At 43.0% G+C, this 16,267-nt stretch overlaps 1 protein-coding gene across 2 annotated transcripts in view; it reads right to left on the bottom strand.

The window, feature by feature from the left end:
* LOC132827052 (ubiquitin carboxyl-terminal hydrolase 30-like) overlaps nt 1-13,031 on the bottom strand; it is a 37,579-nt gene extending 24,548 nt beyond the window's left edge. The window contains exons 1-3 of one of the 2 annotated variants that reach the window (XM_060843480.1): nt 12,871-13,031; nt 11,285-11,394; nt 2,201-2,383 (exon numbers count right to left, since the gene is read on the bottom strand). In XM_060843480.1, coding sequence (XP_060699463.1) covers nt 2,201-2,383; nt 11,285-11,394; nt 12,871-12,950 — 373 coding nt within the window. In that variant the 5' untranslated portion in view covers nt 12,951-13,031. Of the gene's footprint in view, nt 1-2,200; nt 2,384-11,284; nt 11,395-12,042; nt 12,127-12,870 lie in introns of those variants that run through there. The other variant, XM_060843482.1, reaches the window with a different exon arrangement.
* Nucleotides 13,032-16,267: the final 3,236 nt, after the last annotated feature.

Raw genomic sequence — 16,267 nt, 5'->3', positions numbered from 1 at the left:
GGATAGGTGCTGGGTCCTCTACTTTTTGTCATTTACATAAATGATTTGGATGCGAGCATAAGAGGTACAGTTAGTAAGTTTGCAGATGACACTAAAATTGGAGGTGTAGTGGACAGAGAAGAGGGATGCCTCAGATTACAACAGAATCGTGACGAGATGGGCCAATGGGCTGAGAAGTGGCAGATGGAGTTTAATTCAGATAAATGTAAGGTGCTGCATTTTGGGAAAGCAAATCTTAGCAGGATTTATACACTTAATGGTAGGATCCTAGGGAGTGTTGCTGAACAAAGAGACCTTGGTGTTTTTGAAAGTGGAGTTGCACATAGTTAGGATAATGAAGATGGTGTTTGGTATGCTTTCTTTTATTGGTCAGAGTATTGAGTACATGAGTTGGGAGGTCATGTTGCAGCTGTACAGGACATTGATTAGGCCACTGTTGGAATATTACGTGTAACTGGTCTCCTTCCTATTGGAAAGATGTTGTGAAACTTGAAAGGGTTCAGAAAAGATTTACAAGGATGTTGCCAGGGTTAGAGGATTTGAGCTATAGGGAGAGGCTGAACAGGCTGGGGCTGTTTTCCCTGGAGCGTCGGAGGCTGAGGGGTGACCTTATAGAGGTTTACAAAATTATGAGGGGCATGGATAGGATAAATAGACAAAATCTTTTCCCTGGAGTCGGGGAGTCCAGAACTAGAGAACATAGGTTTAGAGTGAGAGGGGAAAGATATAAAAGAGACCTAAAGGGCAACCTCTTCACACAGAGGGTGGTACGTGTATGGAATGAGCTGCCAGAGGAAGTGGTGGAGGCTGGTACAATTGCAACATTTAAGAGGCATTTGGATGGGTATATGAATAGGAAGGGTTTGAAGGGATATGGGCCGGGCGCTGGCAGGTAGGACTAGATTGGGTCGAGATATCTAGTCGGCATGGACGGGTTGGACCGAAAGGTCTGTTTCCATGCTGTACATCTCTATGACTGTATTTGTTCGGTGATTCAGTCATCTAGCAACAATATCTTTTGTATTTGTATTGAGGTCTGCAGTACTGTATTTGGACAGAAACAAAATTAGAAGATTTTGTCATTCTCCTCAATAATCACTGATCCATTAAATTTAAAGCTACAACACAGATGGAAAGCATTAATTTTCGAGACACGCTATCTAAATTGGCACAAGACAACAGGCAAAAATTAGCAACAAAGACTTCTTTCAAAATAATGATGTACACTTCTACACAAAAAGCTGATCTCACACCTAAACACATCTTCCACAGAAGGTAAAATCACACATTTCCATCACACATATACAAAGTTGGATTATTTTAAACAGGTTGACACTATTGTTTTTACAGCATCTCAGATCTTAATCTCAAATTTACATTTAACAAATCAGTAAAAGAGTGTTCACTACATTTTTATCTCATATTGTAGCTCCTCGACATTTGCACCCTTAAACTAGAGACTCTCGAAGCATTTGCAAGGAATTTGTTACACGTGATTTCAAGGTTTCTTGCTGCCTAGTTAGCTGACAGGTTTCAGAGACCTGTTGCCAGGTTTAACACTGTTCTCTCTCTATTGTAGCCTCCCACTCCAGCCTCCTTGCAGCTCCCCTCTCTTCACCCTGCAGCTGTACCTAGCCTGTGAGTGGGAAAGCAACTCCTCAGCAACTACTTGTGGTGACGGTGCTGGTGAATTTTCTCTGTCAGGTCAGTCCCTGTGATTTAATTTCCCAGGTGTTTTGGAAATTCCAGTGTGCTGCATACATCTGCTGCTCCCATGTATTTTGAGCATTGCTCTCTCATCCAGAAAGTTATGAAGCGTGGAAACACCACTGTCTGCAAGTTACTCTTCAATTCTCATACCCTCCTGAATTGGAACTGTACTGCTGCTCTTTCACTGTCACTAGGTCAAAATCCTAAAATTTCCTTTCTAACAGTTCTGTGGACGCATCTAAACTTCATGGACTACAGTGGTTCTAGAAGGCAGCTTACTATCTGAAGGACAATTAGGGAAGAACATATGCTGGCTTAGCCAGTGGTACTCATAAGCAACAAATGAATGATAAAACAGCACAGCGCTATCACAACTTTAAAGGGGGATTTGCAATGGGCATTTCTGTTGGCCTTTCCTACCCTGATTACATTAAAGACAATAATCTGCAGATTAACCCGACAGAACCTTGATTCCTCTTTAGTATCTCACCTCGCAATAATCGGAGAAGTGTGACAGACAGATATGGACACCGCTCCTCCTGGGGGCTGTCCAGGTTGTAATGCCTGGTAAAATCATTAAGCCAGCGAATGAAGGATGGACAAGCAGCCAGCCCCTGGACCAGCGAGTTCATAAAGCAGGTGTTTCCCAGGTTCAACAGGCCTGGAACTAAGCCTGGAAAAGAATGATATTCAAAGTCACAATAAGCTCTTAGCAATTCAGTTAATAACCTGCACCAGTAATAAAATCAGGCTGTTCAAATGTACCATGGGTTACAATGTTTAAATCCCTGCTCTTTATATTTAGCATACATCTCAAAATGCTCTGATTCTGCACATCTAAGAGTAAAAGCATTGAGAATTGCCCTTTCCAAGGTTTTAATGGAGACGACACACTAGCACCAGTCGATTGAGTTGCCTTGGCACCAGGGTTTCAATTGCTGGGCAATGGGAAACCATTAGTCCTTAGTCCAAAATCTAGATTTTGAAAGAGTCCTGTGTTTCTATCACTCTGCATGCATCACATTTCAATTATGAGACAATGGTTAAAACAAAGTCAGGTTATTCCTCTGGGGAGTGCAATTTTACAAGAAATTACTTACATTACTTGGATTACCACAGTGTGCTGCAGCAGTGGTCTTCAAGAGGCAGGTCACATTCAAACCTATATACGATAAATATCCTGCAGTCTATCCCCAAACAACTTCAAGGAATGTCCTCCAGCAAATAAGAACAAACATCCTGTACTCATTGACTATGAAACCTTGAACCCAACCTATGTCCAGTCCTCCGCCATTCAGCTGATTATCAATATAGCTCTTCCAGAGGTGAGACAGAGCTGAGCAAGGAAATTGGAGTTTTCTCTCTTCAAATGCTAATTTGGCTGCACCATGCTATTTTATCTCAGCACTTAAAACAATAGAAAGGAAGTCAGAGTGGAAAAGCAGTGGGAAGGGATGGGAAGAGGAGAGAAATATAGAGAGTGCGGTAGAAACAGACGAACATACAGCGTGTCTTACCATCAGGATTACTCTTGAATAATAAACAATTACACAAAATCATGACTTAAGGATAAAGCAATTTTCTGTTTTGCTCCATTCAAGCTGGTTGATTGCTTAAAATGATTTTTTTTTTGCTTAAAAGATGGAATGCTGATAACACTGGGGGAGCGTTAGCGTGACAAGGTTACTGAGCCTGACCATTTGACAGAGCTGAATTAGCATCCCCAGTCAATGCTGAATCATCCTTCCCTGATCGATGACTACAATAAATTCAGCCCATAGCAGCGGCCGACCTCTGTGACTCCTTGAAGACAACACATCCCAGCAATGCCATCAGAATTCACGGGTCAAGAAAAGAGAAGTGGATTGTGTCATGTTCAGTTGGTGAACTTTTCCACTCAGGGCGAGGGTGACAGCAGTAGGAAATGGAATAGTATTGTATTGTCAGTGCTCAGTCTCTATTTGAAGCACTCTGAACATCAGGTACAGTATGGAATGAGGTACTGAAAGACTTCTATGCCCTGTATCAAAATTCGAAAGTCTTCCCCCACAGCTCCAGCTGAGACACTTGCCCACTCTAACATCTTCTGAGCATGATTGCTAATCAACAACTGAACATCAAGACCCATGGTGACTAGCCCTGGATCTGAGACCAACCAAATGCATTTCACATCAGATTGGCACAGCCAACAGACAAAAATAAAGAGATGCTCAATTCATTCCACTCTGGGCTAGATTCATGGGAGTAATTACAGCAAAGCAGGAGGCCATTTGGCCAATTCGACTTGAACCAGCCTGGTGAAACAGCTATCCAGTTAATTGCTCTCCCTTACCCATTTCTCACAGCCATGAAAATTGTCTCTCTTTTTATCATTTATCTAACTCCCTTTAGAAAGTTTCTACTGAATCAACTTTCAATACCATTTCAGACAGTGCAATAGTATTACGTATCCTTATAACTATCAGCATTAAAAACATGATAATCTCCACCATGCTTCTTTTGCCAATTCATATAAATTTGATTTATGATTGTCACATGTACTGACATACAGTGAAAAGTATTGTTTTGCATGCAACCAGACAAATCACACATTACAGAAAGACGTTAGGGTAATAGAACAGAATGAAAAATATAGTGTTTACTACTATAGAGAAGGTACAGAGAAAGATGAATATATGAGCGGTCCATTCGTAAGTCTGGTAACAGTGGGGAAGAAGCTGTTTTGAATCTGTTGGTATGCTTTCAAACTTTTGTATTTTCTGCACAATGGAAGAGGGTGGGAGAGTAGAACTGGGATAAGTTCCTCATTGTTCGATATCCAACCCACAATGATGGTGCCATCAGAACATTTGTAAATGGAGTTAGAGCTGAATTTGTCCAGACAGTCGTGAGTGTAAAAGAAGTATAATAAGGAGCTGTGTACACCACCTTGCAGGGCACTGGTGTTGAGGGTTATTGTGAAGGAGATGTGGTCACCTATTCTTACTGACTGCGATCTCTGGGTTGGAAATCGAGGATCCAGTCATAGAGAGGAAAAGCAGAGTCTTGGGGTTTGAAGATGAGTTTGATTGGAATTGTGGAGTTGAAGGAGCTAAAGTCAATAAATAGGAGTCTGATGCAGATGTCCTTTTTATCCAGATATTCGAGGAATGAGTGTAAGGCCAGGGAGGTGACATCTTCGAGGAGAAAGTGAGGCCTGCAGATGCTGAAGATCAGAGCTGAAAATGTGTTGCTGGAAAAGCGCAGCAGGTCAGACAGCATCCAAGGAACAGGAAATTCGACGTTTTCAGGCATTCCTGAAGAAGGGCTTATGCCCGAAACGTTGAATTTCCTGTTCCTTGTATGCTGCCTGACCTGCTGCGCTTTTCCATCAACACATTTTCAGCAAGGACGTGACATCTGCCTATTGAGACGGTAGGTGATTTGTAGTGATCAAGGCGATCTGGGAGGCTGGAGGTGATGTGTGCCATTACTATGCTCTCAAAGCACTTCACAATGATGGATGTCAGAGCCACCAGGTGGCAGTCATTACAGCCTGATTTGTGTACTCTGGCTAGTAACCTTTTTGCCACTGAAACCCGTTTCTAGAATCATAGAATCATATAGCACGGAAACAGACCGTTCAGTCCAACTCATCCATACCGACCAAGTTTCCCAAACTAAAATAGTTCCACTTGCCTGCGCTTAGCCCATACCTCTCTAAATCTTTCCTATTCATGTGCTTATCCAAATGCCTTTTAAATGTTGTAACTGTACCTGCATCTACCACTTCCTCTGACAGTTCTTTCCGCACACAAACCATCCTCTGTGTGAAAACATTGCCCCTCTGGGTCCCTCGTTAGACCTTTCTCTTCTTGCCTTATAAATATGCCCTCTAATCACCCACCCCAGGGAAAAGACCTTTGCTAGTCACCTTCTCTATGCCGCTCGTGATTTTATAAAGCTCTATAAGGTCACCCCTCCACCTCCTATGTTCAGTGAAAATAAAAGTACCAGTCTATCCTTATAACTCAAACCCTCCATTCCTGGTAGCATCTTGGTAAATCTTTTCTGAACCCTCACTAATTTAGTAATTATCCTCCCTGTTGCAGGGAGACCAGAACTGTACACAGTCCTCCAAAAGTGGTTCACCAACATTCATACCACCTCAGCATGATGTCCCAACTCCTATACTCAACGGTCTGAGCAATGAAGGCTCAATGAAGGAGCTAAACACCTTCTTGACCACTCTGTTTAGCTGTGATATAACTTTTCCTGTAGCTGTGATGTAAAATCTTCTTAACCGCCCTGTTTAGCTGTCATGTAACTTTCAAAGAACTATGTACCTGAACCCCGTGGGGGGGTGGGGGTTCTCTAGGTCACTACCTGAATCCCTATCACTAACTGTACAAGTCCTGCTCTCGTTTGTTTTATCAAAATGAAATACCTCACCTTTTATCAAAATTAAACTCCATCTGTCACTCCTTAGTCCAACTGCACAATTGATCAAGATTCCTTTGTAATCTTAGAAAACCTTCTTCACTGTCAACTATACCACCAATTTTGTGTCATCTGCAAACTTACTAACCACGCATCTGAATATCTCATCCAAATTGTTCATATAAATGACAAACAAAAGTGGACTCAGCACCGATCCCTGTGGAACACTGCTTGTCACAGGCCTCCAGTCTGAAAAACAATCCTCCTCCACTACCACCCTCTGTCTCCTACCATCAAGCCAATTACATGTGCAGTTGGCAAGTTCTCCCTGAAAGCATGAATAAGATAAAGAGACAAGGTCTTTTTCCAAGTATGGAGGAGTCCAAATCTAGGCGGTATAGGTGTAGGGTGAAAGGGGAAAGATTTAAAAAGAACCTGAGGGGTAACTTTTTCACACAGAGGGTGGTGCATATATGGTATGAACTGCCAGAGGAAGTGGTGGAGGATGGTGCAGTCACAACATTTAAAAAACATCTAGATTGGTATATGAATAGGAAGGGTTTAGAAGGTTTTGGGTCAAATATTGGCAAATGGGACTGGGTCAGGTTGGGATGTCTGGTCAGTGCGGAGGAGTTGGACTGAAGGGTCTGTTTCTGTGCTCTATGACTCTACGACCAAGAAGTTGAAAATGAGGGAGTAATTAGAATATGAATGTACACGGCTAAGAAATATAAAAACAGATCGTAAGAGCTTTTATAAGTAAATAAGATGATTTTAAAATGTAACTACAGGAGCAATTATAGTGGGGAATAAAGAAACCACAGGCACAATCAAACATTTAGTGACTCCGTTCACAGGTGAAGCACAACTAACCCACAAGAAATTGGGATGACCCAAGATTCGAATGGAAATCTAAAGTAATTAATTTTATTAAAGAATAAAGAGTCATAGAGATGTACAGCACGGAAACAGACCCTTCGGTCCAACCCTTCCATGCCGACCAGATATCCCAACCCAATCTAGTCCCACCTGCCAGCACCCGGTCCATATCCCTCCAATGTCCTGAAGAAATTAATAGAAAAGCTGACAAGTCCTCAAAAGACCTGGCTGTGTACATTTTCTTATAGTCTGCCCAAAAATTGCTTCCAATCATCGGACCATGATGGACGAGAAAGTGAGGACTGCAGATGCTGGAGATCAGAGTTGAGAGTGTGGTGCTAGAAAAGCACAGCAGTTCAGGCAACATCTGAGAAGCAGGAGAATCGACAGTTTGGGCATAAGCCCTTCATTAGAATGTATGATCAGGCCCACAAGCCCATTCCTGATGAAGGGCTTATGCCCAAACTGTCGATTCTCCTGCTTCTCGGATGTTGCCTGACCTGCTGTGCTTTTTCAGCACCACACTCTCCATACAGGACCATGACCTCTGCTATGAGTAGGGCAAAGAGGGAGGTTCCAAATTTACCCCAGCCAGATAGGGATCGAATCCCACGATACTGGCAAAATCTGATCCAGATTTGTTACCTAACCAGGTGACTTCCCAAGTTGAGTTGCAGAACAGCAAATAAGTATATTGTATGCCCAGAGCAACAGACAGTCATGGCCGAGGTATGGCTCTGGTTTCTTTTTATTTTGTGACTGAGTAGAAATACCTGTACACTTACTAATTGGCATATGCTGGAAGGATTTACAAGTTTGTGGCTATGCTACAACTCCTCCAATTATCAAGTCCTGGAGTGAGACATTTCCTTAAATATTCATCCCTGGGGTATGGGTGTTCTTGGCTGGACCAGCAATTGTCCACAGGGCAGTTATGTTATTGGTCTGAAGCCAAATGTAGGACAGACCAGATAAAGATGGCAGATTTACTTCTCTAAAGAAAATGAGTGAACCTATTAGGTTTTTACAATAATCAACAGTGATTTCAATCACTAGTTTTGTGTTTCACTTCTAGAAATTTGAAGAAATTATCCACTTTGGGAGAAAGAACAGAAATGCAGATTTCAACAGTTGTCATTTGAACCCATGTTTCCTGAACATTAGTCTGGGATTCTGAAATAAGAGTCTAGTACCACTACCACATTTCCACCATCTTCCCTTTGAACCCAAACCTTCCGGCTCAGAGGCAAGGATGCTACACACTGCACCACAACAGCCCATTATATCAGAGGTTTTAAAGGTTTGTTGCAGAAATAGTTATAATTTGGATTCCAGAATGCTCCTTGTTGATTGAAAGGCAGCACATATAACCCTACCTTTTAAGGAAGAAGGAAAGGGAGAAGAACCAGGATGGTCTGCCTTTCTCTGGAAATTGACGACATGCTTTAATCTGTAATTAAACAAATGCTAACGAGGGCACTTTGAAAATCGTCAACACAACTTTAATAAAGGAATATCATGATGGACATGCCTACCAGGAGTGCTTGTTTGAGGTTGTAATTAGCAGGTTAGATAAGTGGAAACCTGTGATTTTCAAATCAACCTTTTCTAGGATGTTACGACACAGCTCTGGGACCTGAACCTATGCCTCCTGGTTCAAAAAGTGGGGACACTACCATCGGACCACAACAGCCCCTCCCCGCCTTCTTGTTGTGTCATTGGAGTTTCAGAAGGCATTTAATAAGACACGATTGATGATGATTAGGGCTTATGGGATTGGAGGTAACATATTGGCAGGGCCAGAGGACAAAATCAGAAGTTAGGAAAAAATTGGTTATTTTTAGATGGCAGGTATAACTATTAAAGTACTGGAGCCTCGGTTACTTACAAATCTGTATCAATGACTTCAATGGATACCTATACTTGGTCCTTCAATGTTGTTAATGTTACAAAGCTAGGTGACAGAGTAAAGTACAAGACCGCAATATTTATGCAGACCAGTTAAATGATTGGTAAGATGATGCCAGATGGAGTTTAAAAGGATGTTGAGATTATACAGGACATTGGTGAGGCCTCTTCTGGAATACTGTGTCCAGTTTTGGTCCCCTTGTTATAGGAAGGATATTACTAAGTTGGAGAGGGTTCAGAAGAGATTTACCAGGATGTTGTTGGGTATGGAAGATTTGAGTTATAAAAAAAGGCTGGATAGGCTGGGTCTTTTTTCACTGGAACATAGAAGTTGAGGGGTGACCTTATATAAGTTTGTAAAATAATGTGGGGCATAGATGGTAGTTGTCTTTTCCATAGGATGGGTGATTTCAAGACCAGGAGACACATCTTTAAGATGAGAGGAGAGAGATTTTAAAAAGACATAAGAGGCAAATATTTTTGCACAGAGGGTGGTTCATGTGTGGAATGAACTTCCTGAGAAAGTGGTGGGTGTGGGCACAATTACAATGTTTAAAAGGCATTTAGATAAGTATGCGATTATGAAAGATTTGGAGGGATTTGGGCCAGGAGCAGGCAGGTGGGACTAGTTTAGTTTGGGATTATGTTCAGCATGGGGGACCGGCTGGACCGAAGGGTCTGTTTCTGTGCTGTATGATTCAATGAATATGAAATTATCCACTTTGGGAGAAAGAACAGAAATGCAGATTTTTTTTTGTTGAAAGTAAATTTTGATACGCAGAGACTTAGGTGTTCTTGTACACAAAATGAAGCAAGAAATGCAGATACAGAAAGTAATTACAGGAGGGCTGTTACTAAAGAGGAATTGAAGTTTCTTACTGCGGTTATGCAAGGTTTTGAAAAACCCAAATGTACAGTACAACGGATAGTCTTGGTCTCCTAACTAAGGAAAAATATACTTGCCTTAACGAGGACGTAACAAGGATTCAAGAGATTTAATCTTGGTTGCAAGGAGAGACGGAATTAATGAAGTGCACTGACAAACTTGAAAGTTTGGAAAAATGAGGGGAAGAACCCATTGTGATGTCTAACATTCTGAAAGGGCCTGACAGGATAAATATTGAAAAGCTACTTGTGCTGGCTTGGGCATGTAGGTGTCACAAACCAAGAATTAAGTGGTGATCATTTAGAACTGAAATGAGAAGAAATCTCTTAATTCAGGCTGTTTTGGATCTTTGGCATTCTCTAGCTGCGTTATTGAGTATATTTAAGGCTGAGATTGATGAATTTTTAGGCACTAATGGAATCAAAGGACAAAGCAGCAAGTGGAGTTGATGCAGCAGTTCAGCCATGATTTTACTGAGTGGTGGAGCAGGCTAAAGAGGCCAGAGGGCTTCGTTTTGTTGCAACTTCATACAGTTTAACCATTATTCTACAGAAAAACGTTCCCATTCACAGAAGCAAAATTCTACACTCATTTTACAATAACTAGTGTTATCAATATTTAAAATCGATTAATCAAAAGACAACTAATCTTGATCATATTTATTTTAAAAGGATTCTGATTCTGAAACAAAAAAAATCTCCTTTAAGTACGCCATATTCTAGGAAGACCAGATTAGGAAAAACGTCACAGATCATAAAGTCACAAATCATTTCAGCCAAAGTTAATTGTTTCGAAGCGATATCTTATGTGCTTGTGCATCACTTATTGTGATTTTTAAAGCTATAATCATGCAGAGAATGAGTGTGGGTACAGGTTGTACTCGTAGTAGTTTCTTACAGTATAATTTCACACCAGAAAAGATACATTCCGCCACATCAAGTTGTCGGTAAGACACTGAGAAAAAGCACTGCAACAGTTCAAAGGATGTAATTATCTATTTTACATTATGGAAAGAGGCATGAATAAGGATGCGAGTTTGCTCACTGAGCTGCAAGGTTCAGTATCAGACATTTCATCACCACACTAGGTAACATCACATGGCCCCAGTAGTCCTAGCCTCTTTACCTCACATCAAAGACATCTCAGAAATGACTGCCAGACTACTCAGACCCCTTGGTATCATAGTAGCCCACAAACCCACCAACACACTTAAACAGCAGCTAATGAGCTTAAAAGACCCTATACAGACAACAAGCAAAATGAACGTCATTTACAAAATACCTTGCAAGAACTGCAACAAACACTACATTGGACAAACAGGCAGAAAACTAGCCACCAGGATACTTGAACATCAACTAGCCACAAAAAGACATGACCCACTATCACTAGTATATAAATACATTCAGAACAAAAAGCATAAAATACGAGGAAAAGAAAGAACTTGATGCAATTACTGACAGTTACATTTCTTGTATACACTACCTTTTCTGCGCTTCTTCCTCTCAGTAATTGGTCCCCACAATACATAGATACTTGCTGCCAAGGCTGCAGCTATTCCTCCAATAACACCCCAGTTCTTCATCATTCTGGTTCTGTAAAATAATAAACACATTTTTAGGTTTTTTTTGCAGCAAAAACTTTTCAGTAGCATCTCCAGTGACCTGTCCACCCACTTGGACAAGGGCAGGAGTTACATGGGAAAACACAACCTGCATGTTCCCTCCAAACCCTACACCATCTTGATTTGAAAATGTATCAGAAAATACACTGAAAACAACAACTGTGTATTGCTTTCAATAGCAAAAAGTATTCAGAATCAGTTATCAGAGAATGACCTCAATAATTGAAAAATGACCAAAATTATTGCAGATGGAAGTCCTATTCTACTCATCTTAATTCACTCATGTAAAGGCATAGTATAATTTACCTCTTTGTAGCACGAGATTATTTCTTAAATTCCCAGATGTTCACCTAATTGTTCTTTCTCAAGTTTATTTTACATGAGACATCTGTTCAACAAAATTCACAGTGTCAGTAGATCCCAAATCTCTTTAATACCAATTAACTATTTGTTAAAATGTAGTTCCAGCAGCCAATTTACACACAGCAAACTCTAACAAACAGCAAACTGACAATGATCTGATCTTTTTTTCCTCAGTGATGCTGTTTGACAAATGGTCAAGACAAGCTGATTCCACAAATATTCTTATTCTATAGATTTTAAGTTTGGATGATACTACCTTCCCAATTACGCTGTCCTTACAAAAGGAGAGAGGCACTTGTTGATTGTCAGAATGTCAGGATGCATTGGGCAGTCAGCCCCTGCTACTCAGTGATCTACGCAAAATACTAGTGCTTCCACAAACCTGGACATCCCATCAAACATAAGAAGCAATACCTTTTCAATACTGAGCTCGTTGACTTGTACAGTTCGGAAGGGTTTTCAGCCCACTCACTCTGAAAGAACCATATAACCACAACTGGTCCTGTCACACCCCCCAGACTCTGAGTAAGGAGATCTCAGCTGTAACTCCAGGTGGCCTGTGACAATTGCCCTCAGCTCCCTCCGGAGGTTAAGCAAAAAGGGGCTCCTGTCATGCAGTGGTCATGTCCCAACCTATACCTACTAACCCTTGAAGGTCTTCTGCCTCCGTTTTAAAGCTCTAGTGGTGCAGTCGTAGTGACTCTACCTCTGGACCAGGAGAACCTCTATAACATTTCCGAACAGGTTGATGTAGGAAAATATCAAGGAGGATGAGCAAGAGGATTGCAGACCCCTCCCTACCCCCTCAGCCCACACCCTGAAGACACAGACAGACAGATAATGGACCACAACGTGTTCGCCGCGATGCCCCCAGCAGTCGAATAGCTCGCGGTTCGTTCCCGCGAGAAGTGGCCGCCAGGGAGCCTCACTGAGGTTTGGTTATGGAGAGGCCTGGGATGAGGGGGGGGAGGATGGTCTCCCCATCCCGGGGGGTAAGGTGCAGGGAGGGAGGCCAGACCAGGCGAGGATGTGCCGGTCACCGCCAGCCGCTCAGGCCCAGGCCCGAGCCCGGCTCCGGCCTCACCTCACGGTGGCTCCGCTCTGCAGGAACTCCCGGACCAGCCTGTCACCAGCCTCCGAGCGGGCCCCGGGCCCACTCCGCATCCCCGCGCTCCGCTCCGACACACTGACGGCGGCCCTCCCACACGGATCCGGAACCAAAAGTCGCAGCGAACAGCCTTCCGGGCTCCCAGCCGGACGGGAAAGCGGGACGTACCGTGGGGGTGGGCGGGCACACGGACAATCCTGACACACACACACACCCCCTGTCACCCCGCCCGGGAGGAGACGGTGCCTGGGGCGGGAGGTGGGGGTGTGTGTGGTCCTCCTGTGCGCTGGGTGGCGCTGTCACTGCCTCTGCGGTGAAGTCTATGAGGAGCTGGTCCATTGGACTGACAGTGATGGAGAGAATGTGTTCTCATAGAATAGACCCCTCTCCTCAACACATGGGGGTTGGCAACCAGTCCTGCACCTTCACCCCCACCTTCACCCTCAACCCATCCTCCACCTTCACCCCAAACATCACCCCATCCCCACCCCACCTTCACCACATCCCACATGTTCAACCCATCCCCAAACCTTCACCCCATTCCCCCACCCTTTACCCCATCCCCCGCCTTCACCCCATTCCCCCACCCTCCACCCCATCCTCCATCTTCGCCCTCCACATTCACCCCATCCCCCCCACCTTCACCACATCCCACACGTTCAACCCATCCTCCACCTTCACCCCAACCATCACCCCATCCTCCACCCCACCTTTGCCACATCCCACGTTCAACCCATCCTCCACCTTCACCCTGACCATCACCCCATCCCCCGCCTTCACCCCATTCTCCCACCCTCCACCCCATCCTCCATCTTCGCCCTCCACATTCACCCCATCCAACCCCCCACCTTCACCACATCCCACATGTTCATCCCATCCCCCACCTTCACCCCAGTCCCCCACCCTTTACCCCATCCCCCACCTTCACCCCATCCCCCACCTTCACCCCATTCCCCCACCCTTTACCCCATCCTCCATCTTCGCCCTCCGCATTCACCCCATCCAACCCCCCACCTTCACATCTCACATGTTCAACCCATCCTCCACCTTCACCCCGACCATCAGCCCATCCCCCACCTTAACCCCATTTATCCACCCTTTACCCCATCCTCCACCTTTAGCCTCTCCCTCACCTTCACCCCATCCCCCATCTTCAATGCACCCCCCATCTTTGTCCACCCTCCACCTTTGCCCTATCCTCCACCTTCACCCCTTCCCATCCCCTCCCCCACCCCCCCAAGTTCACTCCATTTTCCCATTCTGACTTGGAGATTTATCATCACTCCTTCAGTGTCACTAGGTCAAAGTCCTGGTACTCCCTCCACTGTGGGTCTACATACACATCAAGCACCACTACTTTCTACAGGGTACTTAGGGATGGACCAAGTGACATTTATGCATTTGAGATCTCTTTGTTCCAGTCCTACCTAGACTTATACCTCCCCAGAAATAAGTGATCTTTTTACTGTACCCAAATGGACTACCTCATCTTTATCTTTGTGGAACTTCATTTGACAACTTATTGACCATTCTGTGAGATCAGTTATGTTGTCCTGTAAATTTTTTGCTATTTTCCTCAGTAATGACCATCTGAAATTCAGAATTTATTATTTTGATTCCAAATTATTATTGTAAATTGTAAACAGTAGCAGTCTCAGCTTGGATCCTTGTGGAACACTTCTTCCCTCTCTCTGTTATTTTCATTTTCTACTTTCCATCTTCAGACAACTAGCAATCAGTTCTTTCACTTGGCCCCTGACTCCACATTCTGACCTTATTCATTGTTCCATTATGGGGTATTTCTAAAAAGGCCTTTTAAAAATCCAGATAAATAACATCTGTCACATCACTATCGTCGAGTCTCTTTGCTACTTGCTACAGCTGTTTTTACCAACAACAGTGACTACAGTTCAAAAAACAAGGAAATGGCTATCATTTGAAACATCTTGAGGTTGTGAAAGGTACTATATAAACAAAATTCTTCCTTTCATCTGGCCCTTCTCTACTTCCCATGGCAATTTGATTACTACCCATTCTTAACACTTGTTATGATCAAGCCGATATTATGAGAGGACAAGCCAGATCCCAGACAGAAATCTGGCTTGATAGATCATTGTATTATTTAACAGGGTGATCTTTCATTGAAAGACAAAGGTGCAAACCTGCAGTTTCTATTTTAATGGTAAAAGAAGTTTGTCATGCAACAGAAATGAAGTTAAAAGAGAATCAATAAAGCTATTTACATTTAACACAATTTTAACAATCTTGAGACGCACAGTAACATACAATATTCCATGTATTCTAGCAGCAACCCTTTACAGTACTCAAACAGCAGAGAGCTCTCTTCTCTAGCACATCTATAGGTTTGACCTAACAGTTGGTTTCAATTTCCAGTCCTGAGTGTTTGATAGCCTCTTCCTTGAGTATTCACACACGGAGCTTAAATTTTGTCAGTTTCCAATTATCGCTTCAGGGTTCTAACCATTGATGTGGATCTTGCAAACTCAGATCTTATACTAATGTAACCTATTTCTAACTTTTCCAAACTAATTCTTTGGGATTCAGACAAAGCTTTACATGCTATAATGTTTCCCAAAGCAAAAAAGAATCCCTGATTCTTCCAACTGAAAGCAGGCCCTTTTTCTGTCTGCTCATAAAACTTCCCCATTGCAAACAAATTTCCATGAACACACCAGAAATTCTCAAGGCCATTTTTTTTCAAAAGCCCGTGACTCCACAAATATTGACAAGCTAATCATTAAATGCTCACATGCACAGAAACCAAAACTCAAATGCTACTAGTTCAAAATCAAATTCTGAAGTAAATAATAATTAAAAGTCACACCTCTTACACGAATGACATAACATTCAGCACTATAACACCAAATTGAGCCTGACAATCTGTGTTATGCCAAAGGGGATTCATTATTAAAAATGACCAGTAGACTGCTTTGATAACGAACACAAGATGCAGTACTCTGTTAGCAGAAGCCACTTACAAATCTCTAAGAAAATTCTTCCGTTTTATTTACTGTGGGATGTGAAGGAACCATGAACTCAGCTAAATGCAACAATGCTACTGGTTCTCAATTGGCTACCTCCCGTCCAACAGAATCCTTTGATCAAGCTCAGAGTCATTTTGAACTTAGATACCCCCAGAGCTGCCAAGAAACCTTGACAGTTTGCTTTTTGTACTCCCTCCATGGCACAACCCAAACCTGACCTTAGTCAGATGCTGGATTCATATTGGCAGGGATGGGAACATCTTCGAATGCCATTTGTTGACCCAATGAAGGCTTCAACTGGCGATAAACTGGCCATCCATGGGCCTTCCCATCACAGACCTAATTGGGGTTGAGGCATTCAGGCAGCA

This window comes from Hemiscyllium ocellatum, chromosome 24 (genome assembly GCF_020745735.1).
Source record: "Hemiscyllium ocellatum isolate sHemOce1 chromosome 24, sHemOce1.pat.X.cur, whole genome shotgun sequence".
NCBI lineage: Eukaryota > Metazoa > Chordata > Chondrichthyes > Orectolobiformes > Hemiscylliidae > Hemiscyllium > Hemiscyllium ocellatum.
Note: the sequence above shows the minus strand (reverse complement) of the source record. Positions and strands in the feature narration are given on the sequence as shown.